General features: G+C 45.6%; 3 protein-coding genes across 23 annotated transcripts; 1 reads left to right on the plus strand and 2 right to left on the minus strand.

Annotated features, from left to right (window-relative positions):
* Window positions 1-137: 137 nt before the first annotated feature.
* LOC117639542 lies at window positions 138-7,514 on the minus strand. 6 transcript variants are annotated; one of them, XM_034375319.1, is made up of 4 exons: window positions 7,232-7,514; window positions 7,012-7,104; window positions 5,825-5,957; window positions 138-1,063 (listed from the first exon to the last, which is right to left on the minus strand). In XM_034375319.1, exons 3-4 carry the CDS (start codon window positions 5,914-5,916, stop codon window positions 316-318), a joined length of 840 nt encoding a protein of 279 aa, XP_034231210.1. In that variant the 5' UTR covers window positions 5,917-5,957; window positions 7,012-7,104; window positions 7,232-7,514; the 3' UTR covers window positions 138-315. The 6 variants fall into 6 exon arrangements, with proteins under 6 accessions (XP_034231210.1, XP_034231209.1, XP_034231211.1 ...); XM_034375318.1 differs by having other exon boundaries at window positions 7,012-7,169; XM_034375320.1 differs by lacking the exon at window positions 7,012-7,104.
* Window positions 6,133-16,156, plus strand: LOC117639540. Of its 15 annotated transcripts, none has more exons than XM_034375305.1 (7): window positions 6,133-6,166; window positions 8,897-9,114; window positions 10,115-10,237; window positions 12,132-12,326; window positions 13,073-13,342; window positions 14,462-14,670; window positions 15,519-16,156. In XM_034375305.1, exons 1-7 carry the CDS (start codon window positions 6,148-6,150, stop codon window positions 15,922-15,924), a joined length of 1,440 nt encoding a protein of 479 aa, XP_034231196.1. In that variant the 5' UTR covers window positions 6,133-6,147; the 3' UTR covers window positions 15,925-16,156. The 15 variants fall into 15 exon arrangements, with proteins under 15 accessions (XP_034231196.1, XP_034231194.1, XP_034231205.1 ...); XM_034375303.1 differs by lacking the exon at window positions 6,133-6,166 and adding an exon at window positions 6,211-6,443; XM_034375314.1 differs by lacking the exon at window positions 6,133-6,166 and adding an exon at window positions 6,734-6,873.
* A 923-nt stretch (window positions 16,157-17,079) lies between these two features.
* On the minus strand, window positions 17,080-19,103 carry LOC117639475 (aldo-keto reductase family 1 member C23-like protein). Of its 2 annotated transcripts, XM_034375180.1 has the most exons (3): window positions 18,355-18,758; window positions 18,100-18,263; window positions 17,089-17,214 (listed from the first exon to the last, which is right to left on the minus strand). In XM_034375180.1, exons 1-3 carry the CDS (start codon window positions 18,398-18,400, stop codon window positions 17,149-17,151), a joined length of 276 nt encoding a protein of 91 aa, XP_034231071.1. In that variant the 5' UTR covers window positions 18,401-18,758; the 3' UTR covers window positions 17,089-17,148. The 2 variants fall into 2 exon arrangements, with proteins under 2 accessions (XP_034231070.1, XP_034231071.1); XM_034375179.1 differs by lacking the exons at window positions 18,100-18,263; window positions 18,355-18,758 and adding an exon at window positions 18,774-19,103 and having other exon boundaries at window positions 17,080-17,214.
* Between the last annotated feature and the right edge of the window lie 1,267 nt (window positions 19,104-20,370).

Genomic DNA, 20,370 nt, shown 5'->3' on the forward strand with positions numbered 1-20,370 from the left:
AAGTGGCCAAGTGGCCTAAAACTTTTCTCTCCATTTCCATCTTTTGAAGCGTTTCATGTAAGTTTTGTAATGAGTAAACAAATCGTAAATTGGTCAGTTTAAACTTATTTTAAGTCTATCAAGTAAAACACAACTACTAAATTTTTTATATGAATTTAATTTTTGGAATATGATCAAAATTAAGAGAAGACATTCACATCTGCGCATAAACTCCCATTTTCTTGAAAGAATGAAACAACTTTATCGAGGATCCTCCTGTCATGTGGAAAACAAATTGATGACCGAGCACGTACAAAACAAAACCACGAGGAAACACTACTCCCGGCTGAGACCAGAGGGCTGGTCTTCATTCTTGTCCTCGTCCTTGTTCTCAAACTTCACGGCATACAGATAACTGGACCCAGGACGACGAGTCATACAGAAGCAGTTTTCTTCACCTCCGCTGCAGCATTCATCCTTGACACTTGCGTACGAGCCGTCAGAAGGGCAGCCCTCGGCCTGCAGAGCCTTGAGACCATCCTTCACGGCACCGAATTGCTTCGAACCAGATTCCTTGACCTCCGTACCCTTGAAGTAAACCTCCAGCCTCAGCCGCTTAGCATTAAGCAGCACGTCCCCGTCCCGCACCTCCTGGCCTACCACTAAGTCGGGGAACTTGTCCAGGAGGCCATCCAGGTCGTCCACTTCGCAGTGGGCCATGACAGACTGATTCCCATCCACATCATACTCTACACCCACACCCCCTAGCGCCTCGAGGATCTTCTCCTTGTCTTCGCCAGTGAGACACAAGTTGGAGGCTAGAGCAATGCGAATGTCTCCCCCTTGGACGATCCAGCCATCAAACGAGCCGTCGCTTTCATCTATGCTTGCCAGCAAGACGGGGCCGTCGAGCAGACGAGCTTTGCCCAGCGCGTCCAATCGTGCCTGCAGCTTCGTAAGCTCCGTGCGGACGGCCGTCAACTGCTCCTGCAGGTCCCTTTCGGCTGCAGTCCTGTCCAGCAGACTGTGGTCCCCGCGGCACGCGTCCTTCGGAGGTGCCCAGCAGTCGACACACCAGTTCGCCCTGCGCATAGTTCGAAAACAGATTGTATTAAGGCGGGTTGCGTTATTGGCTGAGCGATAGCGAAGCCCTTGCCGTGTTTGGGCGCTCCGAAAAGTGACTGGTCGTGCGTCTGTCTGTCTGTCTCTCTGTATGTAATCACTCACGTTTCTCAGCAACTACTGAACGAATAGTATCCAAATTTCACACCTGATGTCACCTAAACATCCTACAGGGGGAGTTTATCTCAGATTAACAATTATCATCGTTTGAAATATTCAAAACATCATTTTGAACTAGGTAATTAGCGTGTTTAGGTTGGTAGCAGCGTGTCGCTTACCAATTTCTCATACCGGCTGCCGCCAGGGTTGCCAGATTAGGCTAGAAACCGCCACTTAGGCTATTTTTTGGTCTCAGTCGGCGGGTCGAAATTCCGATTTACGGAAAACCGCAAATTAGGCTATAAATGAAATAAATTTGGGCGGTTTTGATTCCAAGTGGTCAAAATGGCCTTTTTTGGTTGTTTCGGCTTGTTTCGAGTCCGAGTCGAGAGTACCCACACCTCGCCACCGAGGCAGTATGATCGCACCCTATTATTTCTAGGGTTTGAAGGGGGTTAGGGCCTGGTTCATTGTTTTCAATTGTCAAGGAGAAATAAAGACTAAAAACATTGAAATCTGATCTTTGAATACTTTTCCCGCGAATTTAGGCGGGATGGTGCTTTCGTTAGGCGGTTTTAGGCTATTTTGAAAGGTGGCGGGAAGCGGCGGGTTGAGCGTGCTCTGGTGGCGGGACGGTGCACTAGGGGTCTGGCAACCCTGGCTGCCGCGCTTGCAAGCCGTCTGCAAGACGGGACGGCACTTATGCAAATAAACAAACTAAAGAGCAAAGGGGTTCTCAAATAGGTACTGAGATAGTTTTTTAACATTCTAGAATGATTGAAACCCTTCCGGGGTGTCAACAGAGGAAAATACGGAAACTAAATGTGAGAATGGTTTACGTGTTTCGTTCCCCTCTTCCCCCGTCACAGGGGAACAGGTCAGTGCATTGAGTGTAGTTGTGGATTGTAAATACAATGTTTTCTTTGCCTTTGTGTGCATCTACTGATTTTATTCTCTCTGATACTATCCTAATTTTTAAATTTCATAGTAAATCAAATCAGGTAAATGCATGAATAACTTCTGTTGAAATTAGAAGACATGTTAATTGTCTTGGTTTGTCTCGGGGAAATGACACTCTATTGCAATGCTGCAAGCTAACATCAATATTCTAGTACTTACATCTATTGATTAAAAGAATCCATAAATAGATGTATTTTGTGCAATAAATAATCCATATATTTAGTGCTAACAGATTTTGAACTGATATTGGGTTCAATCAGACGATTCAGGTTTTGAGCGGTGGGTGACTTGGTAATTGCTTTTAATGGGACGATTCCTTTCACTTCACCAAAGCTTGTGTCCGACAACTGGAACCAAGTATTGATAATGATTTAAAAGCTGGCTTTCTGAATGTAAGCCCAATGTTAAGACTATACTGTATTCTTTTACTCTAAAGATAAAATATCACGAGGCATGAATAAGGTAAATTAAGTTGGCGTATTAAGCAACAAGTGGCCTCTGCATTTGACTTCATGAGACGATTCACTGAATTTGACAAAACTTGTTCTCCGTCGAATGCTTCAGATCAGCCTGCCCTAAACTGAGTAACTTAATAAAAACTATGATTACATATTCCAGTCTATATTGTTTAATTCACTGGTTTTAAATGAAAGAATGACAAAAGGCTTCTCAAATATAACTAATTGGCTGAGCGATAGCGAAGCCCGTTACTCAGGTGGGGTTGAAAAGTTTTTCCTGTCTGCGTGTGTGCGTGCGTGCGTGCGTGCGTGCGTGTGTGTCCGCACTACTCCTCCTGAACGGCTCGGCCGATCTCGGTGAGATTTTGCACACTTTTTGGGTATGTCCTTGGCTCGGCACACGCGAAATTTCACCATCCTAGCTCAACTGGTTCAGTTTTTATAGCCGAAAAACACCTAAAAAACGGCGAAAAATAGAGTTTTCTGCAGATAGATCACTTCTGGCTTGGAGAAAGGGGGGTCTGGGGGGCGGAGCCCCCCAGCCTCGACAAGTTAAAAAGTGACAAGGGTCAAGGTCGTGTTATCTGCAGATAAGACAACTCTATTCAGAATGTAGGGGGGTCTGGGGGGCGGAGCCCCCCAGCATTCAACAAGTTAAAAAATAACCGACAATGGACAAGCCATTGCCTGCCGGAGGCAGGCTAGCGCCGCAGGCCAAGGTAGGTACGCCAGGCGTGGATTGGAGGAACAGGCAGCGAGACATCGCGAAGCCTGTTACGACAAGACGCGGTCTGGCGTAAACCTACCTTGTAAATTTGTGAATTCATTAGTTTGAAGAAAAAGATGTATCGAATAGTGAGTCAAGCAGACGAGTAGCTAATTAAGCGATTCAATGCTGGCAATGGAATGTTACTCGACTGAAGGAATCGCATTGGTGTGGCATTTGAGTATTGGTGACGACAAAGGGTGATCCATGAAGACCAACCCAGACCCATTCTTTACCCATTATTGATCAATTTGATATCAATATTTTTCAATCGAATCTCATATTGATTCTTGGAGTTTTGGGAGTGCTGATTATGAAAACCACTTCCATCTCTACTCCAGACTTATATTTTCATCTCAAATTAGGTCATTTGGGACCAAAATTTTCAGGTCGAGTTTTATATTGTTTCCTGCAGTGTTTGATGAGCTGAACTCAAAAATAACTTCCAAATTTTTCCCAGACTCACGCCTTACCCAATTTTGACCAAATTTGGACCAAAATTTTTGAATTGAGTTTGATGTTGATCCCAACAGTTTTTTGTGTGCTGATGACGAAAATCTCCTCCATTTCGACTCCAGACTTATATTTTTATCCCAAATTCGGTCATTTTGGACCAAAATTTTCAAATCAAGTTTTTTTATTGTTTCCTGCAGTTTTTGATGCGCTGAGCTCAAAAATGACTTCCAAATTTTTCTCAGACTCACGCATTACCGAATTTTGACCAATTTTGGACCAAAATTTTGGAATCGAGTTTGACGTTGATCCCAACAGTTTTTTGTGTGCTGATAACAAAAATCACTCCCATTTATACCCCAGACCTACATTTCACTCAATATGAGCCCACAAGCTGCAGTCCGAAGTGCACAAATTCGCATCGCTCAGCCACACTACGCGCCCACACAAAACGGCGCGTACCCCTAGTTACGAGTTTCCTTACGCTAATACACGATTTTTTTAAAAGCAAAAACGAAAAATCCATCGCGGGAGCATTGACAGTGCACGGTGAAAGCGGTTCTTTGTTTTCCCAGGAACTCCCTGGAAAGCGCCCATGCCCCTACCATAGGCTTCCTGGAAAACCAGGTAACGTTTTTACCGTGTATCCTTACGATATGACAAGCCCTTGCGCTACGCCGAAAGACTACGGCCGGCGGATGGTTTTAAGCTTCTTTCTATTAGGATTGGATTTCTCGGCGTAACAGGCCCGTCACTGAGAATTCAAACGCTATGAATGTACCGTCAATTGGTGCAATGCAAGAGCATTGCACATGAAGTGCAATGCCTTCCCATTGCGATGCTAGCATAGGGCATTTTCGGGACGCATTGCACGTAAGGTGCAATAAGGCTGCAATCGTTTCGTAATACGAAGCAATTCTACAATGTCTTCCTTTTCATCGTAGTTATGAAGCAATTACTTCGTAGGGTCTCTAGGGTGTATTCCACTCAAATTTCATGACCAATCAAAAAGTTTCGAGATTACAGCATCTGGGAATATTACAGTATATACTTATGGAAGCAAAAGGTTAAGACGGGCTGAACTTCATTATAGAACGCAAATTGCAGATAAGTTGTCTGATTTTACTGGTTGTGTCTTCCAAAAGAAAATAAGACCAACGTTGACAATATTTCTATTTTTTTTACTGAGATTCTTTAAGGTTGCTTCACAGGAGCTGACAGCTGGAAACTTAGTGAATTCTTCAAAGGAAACGGTTGAGAGAATCGATTAAACCTTTCAAACACCACCCCGCCAGGAAAACTAACCTGAGGTGGCAGACAGCAGCATGAAAATATTTTAGACACTGGATTGAGGCTCATGCAGTAGCAATAATCCCATTCTTCAGGCAGCAATATTAAAAAATAGAGGAAAACTAAGCTTGTCACAATCTAGTCTAGTTCCACTTTTAGTGCACACTCGATGCAGTGCATTCTGCGTTATGATCTAAATAAAGGTGGGTTGTTTAAGATTAAGGGAAATCCAAATTTAAAATTTTGTTTGTGCTTCAACAAACGACAGCTCTACGAACGAAACTTTACAGCACGAGATTAAACCCCAACTATTTGTTTGATTCTGAGAAAAGTCACACGTTAAGTGTTGTTAAAACTTTACCAGAAAATCGCCCTGCGACAGAAAGACCGCCTGGATGTGAAACCTTTACTTCTGGCCATTCACTCGGTGAAGAAATAGAAGAAAAAGTAAAGCCGGAAAGGGAAAGTCCATAGAAGTCACTGATTTGTTAATGCTATGGGTTCATTTGGGTTCTAAAATTGGCTTAAAATTTACCAAAGATGAGTTTCATAATTTCAAACTGTCAAAACCTCCAAATAAGAAGATTTTGAGAACTGGTTCCGGGGAGTGCGTTTTCTTCCTCTTGTTCTTCACTCGGCGTTCTGGTGGAAGTGTCAACTCGACTTGTGTACCAGTGCGAGCAGAGCAAGTACTTACGAGTCGGTCCTCTGTTGCTTGCTGGCGGGGGCTTGTTCGTTCCCTGCTTCGCTGCTGTCCGCGGCGTGCGCTCTCTTGCCTGTCCCGGGCATGGTGACTGCGACACTAGAGAGTGACCGTGAAAGGTGGAAGCCTGTGGCAAAAGAACACGTTCACACTACATACCTCATAACCTTACTAACTACACACTTACATATGCGTACTTGGCCAAGTACACATTTAAGTACAAATGCATACTAAGTTCCGTACACACTTACAAATGCCTGCGCTTAGCACGGAGTTACGCGGTTCCAAGCATGCGTTTGCAAGTGTGATTTGCAAGCATGCATTTGTGTGTACTGAGTGAGCAGACAGTTAGGTTTGAGGAGTGTGAGCAGACGCATCCGAAGGCGACGGAGCGCGAACAGAGCGCAACATCCTAACGTCACCGGCAGGCGAACGCGACAGAAAACATGTAGAAGTTAACAATTCACGGTGCACGGTTTACTGTGATTACGAACACTGCCGTGGAACAGGGCCACAGGGCACGGATGGCTGCATATGAAATACAATTGCAACTCTAAAATATCTGGATCCAGTATCAGAAATCAGCTAAGTGGGGGCCTACAAATGTACCAAGGTAAACTGTACCTAGCTAAGCTGTACCAAGCCACCTGCTGCACCATTGATATCTCACACTGGTTCCATTAATTTTTTTCAGCTTGCACTCCTGATAGCCTATGAATCATTTGCTTCATAACTACAAAGAAATTGAAGGCATTGAAGAATTGCTTCGTAATATGGAGAAATGCTTCGTATTACGAGGGATTTTGCTTCAAAATAGGAAGCATTTATTCACATGCCTTCATTTTCTTCGTATTACGAAGCGATTCTTCATAGATTTTTACTTTGTGGGTACCGACTCAAAAAGCGTCGGAACGACATGTTAACAGACTAATCCCTGAGACATATATTACAATAGATCGTACCTGTCAACGCCTAGCGCGGATGCTATTCTAGCCGCACTTTAGTTTGCTGTTTTAGCATCAAATTGCCTGACCCTTTCAACGGTTCGTGTATGAGCATACTTGAACCGTTACGAAGTGTTTCGAGCATGCGTTGTGCAACTTAATTTTCTTTGAGATGCGGAGAAATAGTTCGTGGGTTACGAGCTATTTTCAATGAAAGCTTGCATATGCTATAACTACCTTGTTTTATGAAGCCACTGCACTTCGTAGGGCTCAATTAGTTCGAAAGGTTTTCAGCGTGTGGTGGCTGGCCGTCCCTGACACCTCCTTTGTCTGCGAGCCAGTAGAGTCATGGATGCTTCGATCAGTGAAGGTAGATAGGTTGTCGGCGCTCTACACTTCGTTCAACAGTGGATCGAATCATGCTTCACAGGGGTGACCAAGTAAAAGGAAACCGTACCTTAATGTTGAAGAATTTTGAAATCACTCTTGAGAGGGGATGAAACTCCGGGAGTGACAGATGCCTAGGTTTAATCTGACACGGGATGGGAAGATCAATAACTCGAACTTCGAACTTGCGTAACGCTAGGTGAGGGGGTGAGGGGAAGGCTCACAGAGTAGCGAAACGTTGCGCAAAATACATTAGGTGTGAGAGCACGTTTCAAAAGAATAAGCGACGAATTAAAGTCTCCTTTAAAAAAGAAAGTAAGCATCACCTAGCGTTAGCGTTTGAGGGAGGGGAAAAGGAGTGGAGGTGTGACGTCTTGATACGGGACCACAAATCGCCGCCGCCCTGGCGGCCGAGCCGAGCGGTGCCGAAGAGTGCCGAGCGGCCGGAGCCGAAGGGGACTTTGTGCCGTGCCGAGCACGGCAACCTGGGGCACGAAGGAGCCATAATCATCGAAATACCCTAAATGCTAATAGTTTTAACATCTATTAGCCAGGGGAAGGTCTTCGGCTTCGATGCAGAGCTAGATTCTGCTGCAGATGGAAATGCATGTTCGTCAGAAGGAAATTGTAGTATGTTGGTGTGGACAGACGGCTACCTTAATATTTTTAAAATAATTTGTCCAACCTATCCTAATCAAAACCAAACGGGCTCGCTACAGATCTTATTCTCATCGCGGCAGATCTATTTCTAATGTCAACAGATCTTAGCCTACTCTATTCTCAAAATATTTCATGCTATAGTCGCGACAAGTTTCGGTCACTTGCGACCTGACCAACTTCACGTAACCTAACGTACCATATATAAACCAAACCTTAATATTCTTAAAACATATTGTCCAACCTAAAATTTGAACATAACTAAAAAGGATGGGTGAAACCGAAAAATTAAAAACTGGCCAGTATGTGAACCACTAATACTAGAGGCCGTAGGCAGAGGTGGTACCCCGGAGCCACGGAGACATCTTCTGAGGAGGCGCTCGACAACTCTACTTGAGTGACTAAGCCCCCCGAGGGTCCGGGGTTATCCCCATCCTCGTAATACCCACGTGGACCTTCGGGCTTGCCTTCGGGCCGCGCTCGGCGAGGGGGACTTCGGGCGCGCTCGGAAGGGGACCTGCGCCGCGCCGATTTGTGGTCCCCTAACCGTTCCTGAGGTGTGAGGGAGGGGAAAAGGAGTGGGGTGGGGGGAGGGGGAAAAGGAGTGGGGGTGGGGGGGGGAGGGGAGGGGAAAAGGAGTGGGGGTGGGGGGGAGGGGAGGGGAAAGGGAGTAAGGGGGGAGGGGAAAAGGAGTTAGGGTGGGGGGGAGGGAAAAGGAGATAGGGTGGGGGGGAGAGGAAAATGAGTGAGGGGGGAGGTGTAGGGAGTATGGGCCGGCGTAACGCTGAGTTACATGTAGGAAGTAGGGACTCGTGGAGTGTCGAAACTGCGTAACGTAATTGAAAACACTCAAACAATATTACAAACCATTTGAGCCTTGAGAAGAAAAGAAGCTCCATATTAAAAATCATTTTGAGCATAAGCTTTTAAAGAAAATAATTAGTAGTTTACGAACTATTCCTACGTAATTCAAGTTTGTACCTCAAAGTATTTCGTAAGGTTTAAGCCTGTTCGCAGATCAAAGTCTGTCCAGATAATGATGAATGTAAGTGCTCATTCGGTTCTCTTGTTTTCGCAGGTGTTGAGCGATCTCAGGACGCTGCGGTCATGGGCGACAGCCCGAGCGGACCGAAGCCGAAGCGAGCACGTCGCACTGCGCCGAAGCAGTCCACATCAGACGGACCCGAGACACAGCCCCGCGCCCCCAAGCCCAAAGCGTCGAGGCGTGGCCGAAGCAATGCCGCTGCCGTCGACAACGCCGAGGCCTCCACGAGCGCCTGCACGGAGCTGGCTGAGGTAACGGGGGGGACGCATGAGAATAGTCCTTTACGCTACAGACCTACATGCTTTTGCTTATCCACGATTAGGACGAGTACACTACAAAATCCACTGTGTACTTAGTATTATTTTAGGTTTATTGAGTGGAATAAGACACAGTGTGGTCGACACTGGGAGGCAAAGGACATGACTGGTCGACATTTGCTAGTGGCAGATTTTACATTGCCTTGGTTTTCTTCGTCTAACGAAGCGACATGCTTCGGAACCTTGTTGCTGCACTCTCAGCACGTTATTGACTTTTTGCTCATTTTGTCAGTACTTGAGCAAGTAATTTGTGCAACCATAACACGTACTTTTCCTGTTTGTAGCGAACTACTCAGGAAATTTTAAATAATGTACTGAGAATTTTGTTTTGTAGAGGAAATTAGTCATACTTACTTCGAATATATGAAGCATTATTGATGTTTATAGGGTCAGGGCGGGGAAGAACTGGACAGGGGAAGAACTGGACACCCCAAATTTTACTTCGAATACCGTAGGCACAGGAATAACAACTACCAAAAGTTGTTCCGTGGCATCAGCGGTTCATTACACGACAGTTGTCAGGCCAGTACATAAGGCATTTCAAGTAAAATGTGGGGTGTCCAGTTCTTCCCCTGTCCAGATTTTCCCCGCCCTGACCCTACGGATACGTAATTGATGAGGAAAAAGTCAGTAACGTGCTGAGAGTGTGTGTAGTTCGGGTTGTGGAGTGATGGCATGACCTAAAAATTCGTGTCCAAGTTTATTCAAATGTGGGTGAATTGTTGTTTTTGCCACTCTTAACACGCTTTTCGCCATTAGAAAGAATACTCTCGCAAGTTCGTCAGTCCCAAAGTGGAAGAACTGCCCGAATCCTCCCATCTGGTTCTCTTCTGTATTAAGCGGATAATTTCGGGATAATTTGGCAACAACAGCGTTTGTGATAGTTCATGACATTCTATGATGCTAACACAAACTCGTCCGTTAAAATACCCAGCTCCCCTCTAACTGGAATGGACTGCCGCAAATTCTCCTCACCACCATATTCGCCTGGCTTTCCAACGAGGATGTCATCTCCGCTGGCCAGTCCTGCTTTGGCTGGAGGGAAGCGGCTAAGCTGGTAAGTTTCTCCGAGACCAATGCAGTTGCCGTCCTGCTGACCTAGAGCAGTGAAAATCTGAAACCTGTGAAGTCAAAGACACAGGGTGCATCGTGCATGTTACGGATGCATCACAGTCCAGGTTCGATGCACTCCAAAAACTTTGCAAAGAATGTTCTGCTCAGAGTTGCGAAGAAAACATGATGTTTGCACAACAAGTTTGTGCCTTGCAAAGCCTATTCTATAAAGTTAACAAATTGGAGTTACATTTGAATTTCTTTGCAATTACAAGCAAATTAAATCTTAATTTGGGACCCAATTCTATTAGTAAAATGCTATTCGTCATTTTGACAACTATATATAGTTTTAGTATATTGGAGACTGATCATTTATAAATAATCCTTTTCAAATATAGGGTCAGGGCGGGGAAAATCTGGACAGGGGAAGAACTGGACACCGCACATTTTACTTGAAATGCCTTATGTACTGGCCTGACAACTGTCGTGTAATGAACCGCTGATGCCACGGAACAACTTTTGGTAGTTGTTATTCCTGTGCCTACGGTATTCGAAGTAAAATTTGGGGTGTCCAGTTCTTCCCCTGTCCAGTTCTTCCCCGCCCTGACCCTACTGCTATCTTAAAACGTAAGCATCTTAAAACGTAGCATATTGTCATCACTGTAAAAAAAGTTCCGCCAAGGCAAGCTTAGCAAAGCGGTCTTGCCGTGGACCGGCAGGGGAGGCCGGGCAGAGAGGGGGCAAGCAGGGAGGTGGTGCCTGTGAGGACTGGCGCGGCGCGGCGTGGCGGCGCAGGACGACGACAGACGACGACGACCAACACGACCATGCAGTCCCCTCCGAGCGCGCTGAATGGATGGATGGGATGGGATGAGTGGGATCGGATGCAGAGCTAGAAGTGGTAGCAAGACCGCTTAAAAAGAGGGAGGGGGGGGGGTCATTTGTTCTTTGCAAGAAGCCTTCGGTTTCTTCGTTTATTACGAAGCATGCTGCGTGGATGGTTTTCTGTGTGCTCAGATATTCCCCAGTTGGATAATTCTTGCCAATGCTTCAAATCTCACTTCTGGCGTGACTCAGGCGTACAGTTACGCTTTAATTTTACCATTGAAATTTTTAAGCGGTCTTGCTACCGCTTCTAGCTCTGCATCCGATCCCACTCATCCCATCCCATCCATCCATCTATTCAGCGCGCTCGGAGGGGACTGCATGGTCGTGTTGGTTCCGTCGTCCGTCGTCGTCCTGCGCCGCCGCGCCGCCGCGTCAGTCCCCACTCCTCACAGCCACCCCCTCCCTCCTTGCCCCCTCTCTGCCCGGCCTCGCCTGCCGGGCCACGGCAAGACCGCTTTGCTAAGCTTGCCTTGGCGGAACTTTTTTTACTACAGTTGTCTTTCACGGCCCCAGAACGTGTATTGTTGCGTTTGTGGCACTCTCATTCCCGGAACGTAACATCACGTTGAAATGAATGTGACAGAATGTCACGTTCCTTTGAGCGTTGTGTCACGTTCGTTTGGATGTGAATCAGCCAAAAATCAGCTTATTCATATTCAAACGAATGTGACACAACGCTCAAAGGAACGTGACATTCTGTCACATTCATTTCAACGTGATGTCACGTTCCAGGAATGAGAGTGGGTTAGTTGGGTACACCGTGCACTCTAAATGTCTTACGAAGAAATTTCCCATATTACGAAGGAAATGGCGCAAGCATAATACGAAGGTGATTTTTCTTCGTATTACGAAGGTTGTTCTTTGTATCTTACAATGAAAAGCTGAAAGATTCGTATTACGAAGGAATATTGCTTCGTATTATGCTTGCGCCGAATTCACTGTAACATACGAATAACATAGGTCAAATTTCATTGTAAGACATTTAGAGTGTGGGTCTTGTTTGATTCCAGCCCACCGTGTGGATGGGGAGATCTTTGACGTACGACGTGCCCCCCTCGACCGGCAAAGTGGAGAAGGACAAACACGAAGGGGCGAAGGTGTTCGCACGGACTATGAGGTTCGCCCCGAACCTCCTTTTCGTCAGTTGTCCGAAGAGCATGAAGCCTGCCGCCAGGGCGGCGATGACCACCCAGCCCATCTGCAAGGTACGCCCGTTGCAGCCACCCCGTGGCGTGTACAGCCAGTGGCGGATCCAGAGGCGGCCTATTGGGGGGGCGGCAAAGTAGCACTTTTTGCCTACTTACAGGGGAAAAGTAACACTTTTGCCTACCTTGGGGGGGGGGGCAAAAACCCTATTGCCCCCCCTGTATCCGCGCCTGTGTTCAGCTCGCCTCCTCGGGAGGGGTGCAATTCAAATGTCGTAAAGTGTAGGTTCTCCATACTATGTTGGAAAGCTAAAACGTAACGGCGTTCCTTCATTTCACTGAGAATGAAAGAGTCACCACCATCGCCCTTTCATTGGGTAACGCACGCATCGTTGCCCAAGTTTGGGTGACGAGCTCGCGGTGACCAAATTTTGGGCAGTCAGAAAATCGTCGCCCAAATTTGGGTAACGTCGTCGGCGACGCCGTTAGGTCCCCGATGACGCTCTTCCGGGGCCACCACGATGGCCCAATGTGGCGTTGAGGCCTCCGGTCATCGTGGTGGCTCCGGATGGACGTCATCGCGAACCTCACGGCGTCGCCGACGGCGTTACCCAAATTTGGGCGACCTAACGCCTGTTACCAAATTTCGGGTGATGAATTTTTCGTCACCAAAATTTGGGCAACGAAGTTGCATCACCCATTAAAAGGGCGATGGTGGTGACCAATTCATTCTCAGTGTTTCTCCATTGTTCCAAAGCAAATGCTTGCAAGACTTTTTGTAGCGCGTGTGTATGCAATTTCCCCAGGTGAAATCGGCAGTGCTGAACGGAAGCCTCAAGTGGACGGTGAAGTACCTGCAGCGTCAGCGCGAGTCCCTGGAGGGCCTGACACTCATCAGTCCCACGTTGGAGGTCTTGCGGGCGGTCATGACCCTGCCCAAGCTGACCAGTTTTGTGACTACTGACTTGAACTACCAGTGGTCCGAATTGCCGTACAATGGGCTGAACGAGGAGCCGGCCATTTCAGGCTACTCCGCGACGACTGGGACTCTGCAAAGGCTCGTATGCCACCCCGGGGTGAGTTGGCAGAGAGGGTGTGTGTGTGTGTTGGGGGGACCTGAAAGTCAAACCAAAATTGATCCAGGAAGCGGAAGAAGGGGTTAACTCCATTTTGACCATTTTTCAGGAGGAACAAAAATCTGTTAGCATAGCAGGGAAAGTTAAAACTTAAAGGAGTGTTGCAGATGGTAACAAGTTCAGGGAGCATAAGTCAAATTCTGAGATGAACATCAAGAGTGTCAGGTCACTGTGTGTAGGATTTCTGTGACTTTTCACTTTCTGTTAAAATGGAAATCTCAAGTTATATTTTCTAAACACAGTGGAATTTGGAGACAAGTGAAGTGGAACTTTATTCAGCAGAGAGTGTAAGTACCCCTGGTGCATTTTTTTGACTTAGCTCCTTTTTCCGTTTAAGTTCTTAAAATGAAAGAGGGTTAAGTTGACTTCTGTTGACATAAAAGTGATCTCCTATCAACAATATGCTGACTTTGGTTCGGTTGTTTCCATTTTCCGCTAAATTGGGAGTGTAAAAGGGGTCAAGTTGAATTACATCTTTTTTCAAAGTGGATTTTCTCCTTAACTGCTAGGAATTGAGTCAAATAATCTGGTGCAATGATGCTACTCATAATAAGACACAATAATTTAATATGAACTAAATTTGGATATAAGTCGAATTATTCCCATCCTGGATCAATTTTGCGAGACAAAAGAGTCTTCACGGTGAAAAAGTTTCTTGGTTTTACAAGGAACTCCATGGTTAAGGCATCGGCAATTTTCATTGAGTTCCTGGGAAAACCAGGAACCGTTTTTACCGTGTCGCCATAAAATGATGCTACTACTGTACAGGCCGCATCAGGCTGAAAATTCGGACCACATGGTGAGACAAGAAAGTCTCGCCCTTTTGGGTTAAAACCAAATTTCGGCGAGACTTTCAGGTCTGACTAAAACTTGGCAAGACTTGTTTGCTTCGCCTCAAGCTGGAGAGGTGGGATGTCTGGCATTTTGACCTCTTGGATTTGTGGTGTTGAAGACGGCGCCACTCGCATGCCATGCCGATTTTAGGCGTGACTTTTGGTCAGGCCTGGGCCTTGCGTCCGAGCATTTAATTAGTACAGTGCCCCTCGCGCTGGGTTGCAGCTGGAACTCCAGGCCTGCACGGCCTTCGTGGAGGCCAACGCGGCCACCCTGGAGGAGGTTGCCGTCTGCTGCTTCCCTGCCCAAGCCCTGGAGCGCTGTACGCTGCTCCGCCGCCTCCTGGTCACCATCGACCCGGCCGCTGCAGCCCAGGCCCAGTTGCGGCAACTGCTAAAGGCGAGAGCCCCGCTGGACTTCGTGGGATTCATATGGTGAGTTCAATGCACACTTTTGACGTACTCATTCGTGGAGAATGACATCACTGGTAGAACTCAAGCGTAGTTTTACGCCTTTTTTCAAGCGTAGTAGAACTACGCTTGGCTTCAAGCATAGTTCTCCATTTTGCCCCTCTCCCGCCTATCTAAATGCATGGGAGAACTTCTTCTCTACGCTTGACGTCAAGCGTAAAGTCTTCAAGCGTAGTTGTATGCTTGAATCGTAGTTGTATGCTTGAATCAAGCATACAACTACGCTTCAGTTTTACCGGTGATCACATCAAGTTGGAACGAGTGTGACCTAACGTCGCGCTCCTCTGGGCATTGTGTCTCGCTCGTTGTGAAAAGAGTACTTCGGAGGAAACCTAGACCGGAAGTCAGCGACAGAACGGGAGATTCTCTATCGTTCGCGCGACGCTCTTTTGTTCCTCCCGTTCTGTCGCGGGCTGCTCGTCTGGGTTTTCTTCCATTTGCCATTAATTATGGAGTGCATCATTCATGCTGACGCATTGTTCGGAAATTTTAAGTCATCTCCAATTTATTCTTATAAGACAATTTATTAATAGCTAAATCACACTTAAAAGGAATTAAAAGAAATAGCGTAGTCATACTTCTGAGTGCACACTCTTCAAAACCTGCGAAGCATTTGCTTTATATAACCACAAATAAAATGAAGGCATTGCATAGTAGCTGCGTATTATGAAGAAATGCTTCGTATGATGAATGATTTTGCTTCAAGATACGAACCATTTCGTAGGTTTTACAATGCCCTCGTTTTCCTCGTATTACGAAGTCATTCTTCGTCGGGATTTTACTGTGTACAAGCTCTCGCCTCTTGCCCGCAGCACTGACCACCACTCCAAAGCGCCGTGTGTCGCTCTGCGAGAGTCCCTGCAGGACTGCGTGCGGGACGGCGGGGCCATCTTGTGTGACAGGTGCAACATGGCTTGCCCCTTGAACAGACGCCCCCGAGCCGCACCGATGAGCCTACGACCGGAATCTGTTTTCGACGAAATTCTCGCCAGCGAGTTCAACCTCGGCGACCCCTGCCACTGCTTCGTGTGCTCTAGCTCTGATGATGAAACTTCGATCGAAGAGGGCTCGTTTGGAGAGGAAGCTTCCGATGAAGAGTTTCTTGACTCGTTTGAAGAGGAAGTTTCCGATGAAGAGTTTCTTGACTCGTATGAAGATTCGTTCGAAGAAGGATCGGATGAAGATTTCGACGGCCCGGCCGGCTGCTTAGTGCAGTAATTTAGTTTTTGTTGACTCCAGTTTTGTTTTATGATAAGCACTGAGATGTTCTAATCTCAAACTACCTCCATCTCTTGTTTAGTAAGAGTTAAAGAGGAAAGTTAAAATCTTTACTTTTTTGTTTTTTAAATGTGCCAGGGGCTCTGTAGTACTGAGTTGTATACTCTGAGTTGTCAGTGTGCAATTACACTTTATACGTTGGATCTTCCATTAAATCATTATTCTAGACTTATCTTCATAACTATTTTTTTACGTCTCGAACGGTCTAGCCCCATCTGCCAAGAGATACACTACAAAATCAAATGTGTGCTTAGCATACAACTGTGGAGTGTACTTGCAAGTACACATCTATAGGTGCGTACTTGCAAGCATGTTCATTATGATGTGTACTTGGGCAGAGCACGTCTATAACAGTGTAATACTTTTATATGCAACATAATGTCACCCATTTGACAGCACACTCCTATTGATGCTGCCTGCGCCATAGTAAACACCAGATGTGTACCGCATATAACCCACAGCATAAACACATTATTTTTAGTGCGCTTGAAGTCCCACAATTGAGGGGTGAGACTCTTAATTTGTCGGCGGATACAAATTCATCCGATTCAACTATGCAAAATTATACGCGGAAATTCTCATGTCGATAGAAGCACTGAGAATCCAAACGCTATGAGTATTGCGTCGATTGGTGCAATGCCTTTGAAGCCGGTTTCATTACACCAATTTGCCCGATGCATTTTGGCGCAATGCGGCGGTGGCATTTCAAGTATAGTGCGATGATTTAATGTATTGCACTATACGTGCTGTGCTCATTGCGTTTGGAACGTCAGTGAGGAGGGAAGGGTCGAGTGCCAGAAGCATAAGCAACGCATTTGGGGTCAATTATTTTGTTATGTTTCCTTCTTCCAGGAAGCTCTCACGCTCAGACCTAGAGGTTGGGGAAGTAGTGGGGGAATGTTTTTTTTTCTTTGCTCCGTGCCCCTAGCAGTATTGCCAGAAAGGTAGGCAAAAAGTAGCCCAAACACACAGGTGGGATAGAGGCTGAAAGTCGGGTCAACCAAACCCTACGGTTTTGATGCCAAACGATTGCTTTAAAGCTATGGTTGGCTTATCGTATGCATCACAAACGGGACAGAAAGCAGTCTTACTTCATGGTGTAACAGTGTTCAAATAATTTTATTGATGCTAAAATAAACATCTGCCGCCGGCCGCAGCTGATGATTACTTGAGAGCAGGGCTGACTACGGGTACTCGCGGAAAGGATATGAGGGGTGGTCTTCTGGAATTCTGTAACAGAGGTAGCGCCATTTTTAAAGAGGCGTGTGCCCCACGGCAGAAATAACGTCCGGGTTTTCCAGGCGCACCCTGGAAAAACAGGACATTGTTCCAGGGTGCGCCTGGGAAACCCGGACGTTGTTTTTGCCGTGCTGGAAACAGAAGCTTCACCACGTGACTTCCTTGCACTGAAAAGTCAAAGGACGGAATTCATTCCACCTTAGGGGAAAGAAACAAAGTCTCGCCATTCTATGGCAAAAAAATAGAAGTCTCACCATTTTTTTGGCGAGAAACAAAAGTCTCACCATTTTTAGGCGAGAAACAAAAGTCTCACCATTTTTAGGCGAGAAACAAATGTCTCGCCACAATATGGCAATAATTGCAACCCCACTCTATTGGATACCGGGAAATATGTCCCAGTCAACTATTGGCATATTTTGGCGAGACATTTGTTTCTCGCCAAAAAATGGCGAGACTTTTGTTTTTCGCCAAAAAAATGGTGAGACTTTCTTCTCTCGTCACAGAATGGCGAGACTTTTTTGTCTCGCCAAATTTTGGCCATCAGTCTCGCCATTCAATTTTCAGTGTGCACACTTTCAAAGGCATGAGGATGCCCATGGATGAGTTTGAAAAACTGTCTCTCTGGTACGTCCATCGACTTCTTGCTAAGGCTGCATCCGAATCGTGTACTCAAGGAGACAGAGCTAGCGGATTCGTATTCAGCCAGAATGTAATGTATGGAGGTCCCCTAAGCACCTTAAGGAGAGAGAAGTTACGGAACATGTCTGGTCTGGTCAACAGCAATCCCTGGACTCTGAGCACACTGATAATAGAAAGGTGTCACTTTTGACCCTTAAAAAGGTGATGCGGAAATAAATGACCGAAAACGGGTCGTACCTTATTTTGTGTCACTGTGAAAGGATATTCCCAAGCTAAACAAGATCCAGTTTCACCAAAGGGGGTAACGACGTCGGTAATCCGGCTGACAGCAAAATTGGTATTCCGGATGACCCGAAATTTGGAGGTAATCCGGGAAAATGTAGAGGTAATCCGGGGTAATCCTGCGTTATCCGAAGGTTATTCAAAGAAACTTTTTGTTGCAATCCGGAGGTAATCCGGCTGACACGAAATTTGCCAGTCTTTACTCTTTACCCCCTTGAGTTTCGCTGATATATCTGATCTTTTTTCTGTCGTACATTTGTGTATGGCATTTCTTCGGCCATTCTATTTGTATCGCCTACTGTTCATATCTCACACTTAAAAAATCTGAAAATACAGACCAATTTTGTCAGACTTGGCGGTTTGAATCCCTAAATCAGATTTCGAGGATGATTTCCTCACCCGAATTTGGCTGATAAAATGAATCTCGCCCAAAATTTCAGTCGTTGACTATGACTTTTATTCTCAGTGCAGTGTTTACTCTAGGTTGCCACGGGACTCGCAAACTAAGTTGTATCCTGAAGCTTCTGAGATGTTTTTCACATTGGCACAATGCTCCATGGCCTGCCTCTTGGTGCAGAAAGCGAAAACACCTGAAGCGCGATGCACCTGGCGCTAACTGCTTGCCTTACCCCAAAAATAGGAAATTGAGAATGCGACCGTCTCTCTCCTTGTCCAGCGCGTCGATCTCAGCCACGTCCTTCTTGCTGAGCTCCCAGTCGAACATGGCGAGGTTCTGCTCTATGCGTTCTTTGGACAGACTCTTGGGGATGGCGCACACGCCGCGCTGCACGATGTGCTTGAGCAGCACCTGGCCGGGGGACTTTTTGTACTTCTGCGCCACCGCCACGATGGTGGGGTCGTTGATCAGATCAGGCAGCTTCATCCTGGAAACAAACGAAATGCAACCCACACTCGAAACAGTCTGCTACGCATCTGCTTCATAACGAGGACGAAAATGAAGGCATTGTTGAATTTCTTTCTATTATAAGGGAAAGCTTCGTATTGCAAAAGATTTTGCTTCATAACACGAAGCATTTCTTCGTAGATTTTGCAATGCCTTTATTTTCTTCGTAGCACGAAGCGATTCCTCGTGGTGCTTTTCCCGTCACTCTGAGAAAAAATGACGGTAAATCCTGGATAATTTTTTTGCCAAACTTTACCGTACTTCAAAAACCAGTATCCACCGTACAGTCTACAGTATTTTCCGTACTTGTTTTACAAAATATTCCGTAGTTTTTTTATCAGTAGTTACCGTTCTTTCGTACAGTGCATGCCGTAGGAAGGACCAGATCTGGTCCCAACAAAGGCCGCTCCCAAGAATTGTCCACATCAGGATCTTGAAAAAAGGGGGTCGACCGACTGAAAAATTTTATTGCACCCCCTCGTAAAAAACTTTTATTAACATTTAATAAATTTTGATAAATTCTTAATTAATTTTTTATTAGGGGCTGTGTTTTAATTAATTTTATCACGGGTGCTTATTGACTTTAATTAATTTTAACAAGTACCGTTTATAAAAGGTTTTAAATGTTGATTAAAACTTGTTAACAAAGAGGGTTTAATAAACATTTATTAGCTTTTATTATCATTTTTAATAAAGACTTTATGTAGTTAATGTTAAGTGTGATTTCGCCAAAGGTTTCTTTGAAAAGTCCGGTGACAAACAAGAGTGTCGAGTCATATTCGTCGTTAAATCCTCTCTCGAGTAAGTAGGTGTTGCCATATGTTAAGGAACTTGGTGTTATCCCCTGCAAGATTTAATTAAGTTTAATAAAAGTCTGTCCGCCGCTAGATGGCGCTGAGGTCTACTTTAGTCCCTTAGCTCGCGGTGTTGACTCACATCGCCACATGCACTAGTCGCGCAGGCTATTCACTCTCCTCCATCGCGCTCAAGGAAGTGTGATGTGATTTTTAGACTTGCCTCTGACACATAAGTGTTGGAGAATGGGTCGGCCATGGAGAATGCCGTCTCACACTCAAATAACAGATTTCAACACTTATTATCTTACTGGTATGCAACATTTTCAGTAACGTGGGTAGGGATTTAATTAAATCATATGTGTTTTAATTAAACTACAGCTTAATAAAGCTCTAATTAGCGCTTATAAATTAATTAATATAATTGAACTTATTATTTACATATTAAAAATAATTAAATTTCATTTCAGCCTGACCTATTAATTAGTCTATTCGTGTTCATAGATAGCTCTATTCTTGGCCACTAAC

This window comes from Thrips palmi, unplaced genomic scaffold (assembly GCF_012932325.1).
Source record: "Thrips palmi isolate BJ-2018 unplaced genomic scaffold, TpBJ-2018v1 HiC_scaffold_11, whole genome shotgun sequence".
In the NCBI taxonomy this organism is placed as follows: Eukaryota; Metazoa; Arthropoda; class Insecta; order Thysanoptera; family Thripidae; genus Thrips; species Thrips palmi.

Coding starts and splice junctions, on each gene's coding strand:
- LOC117639475 (XM_034375179.1), bottom strand. CDS start 19,027: ATGAAGCTGCCTGATCTGATCAACGACCCCACCATCGTGGCGGTGGCG. Junction 17,215..18,773: donor CTCAATTTCCTATTTTTGGG/GTAAGGCAAGCA, acceptor CCTCTGTTACAG/AATTCCAGAAGACCACCCCT.
- LOC117639540 (XM_034375302.1), top strand. CDS start 7,686: ATGCTAATAGTTTTAACATCTATTAGCCAGGGGAAGGTCTTCGGCTTC. Junction 9,115..10,114: donor CCTGCACGGAGCTGGCTGAG/GTAACGGGGGGG, acceptor TAAAATACCCAG/CTCCCCTCTAACTGGAATGG. Junction 14,671..15,518: donor GACTTCGTGGGATTCATATG/GTGAGTTCAATG, acceptor TCTTGCCCGCAG/CACTGACCACCACTCCAAAG.
- LOC117639542 (XM_034375320.1), bottom strand. CDS start 5,916: ATGCCCGGGACAGGCAAGAGAGCGCACGCCGCGGACAGCAGCGAAGCA. Junction 1,064..5,824: donor AAGCAACAGAGGACCGACTC/GTAAGTACTTGC, acceptor AACTATGCGCAG/GGCGAACTGGTGTGTCGACT.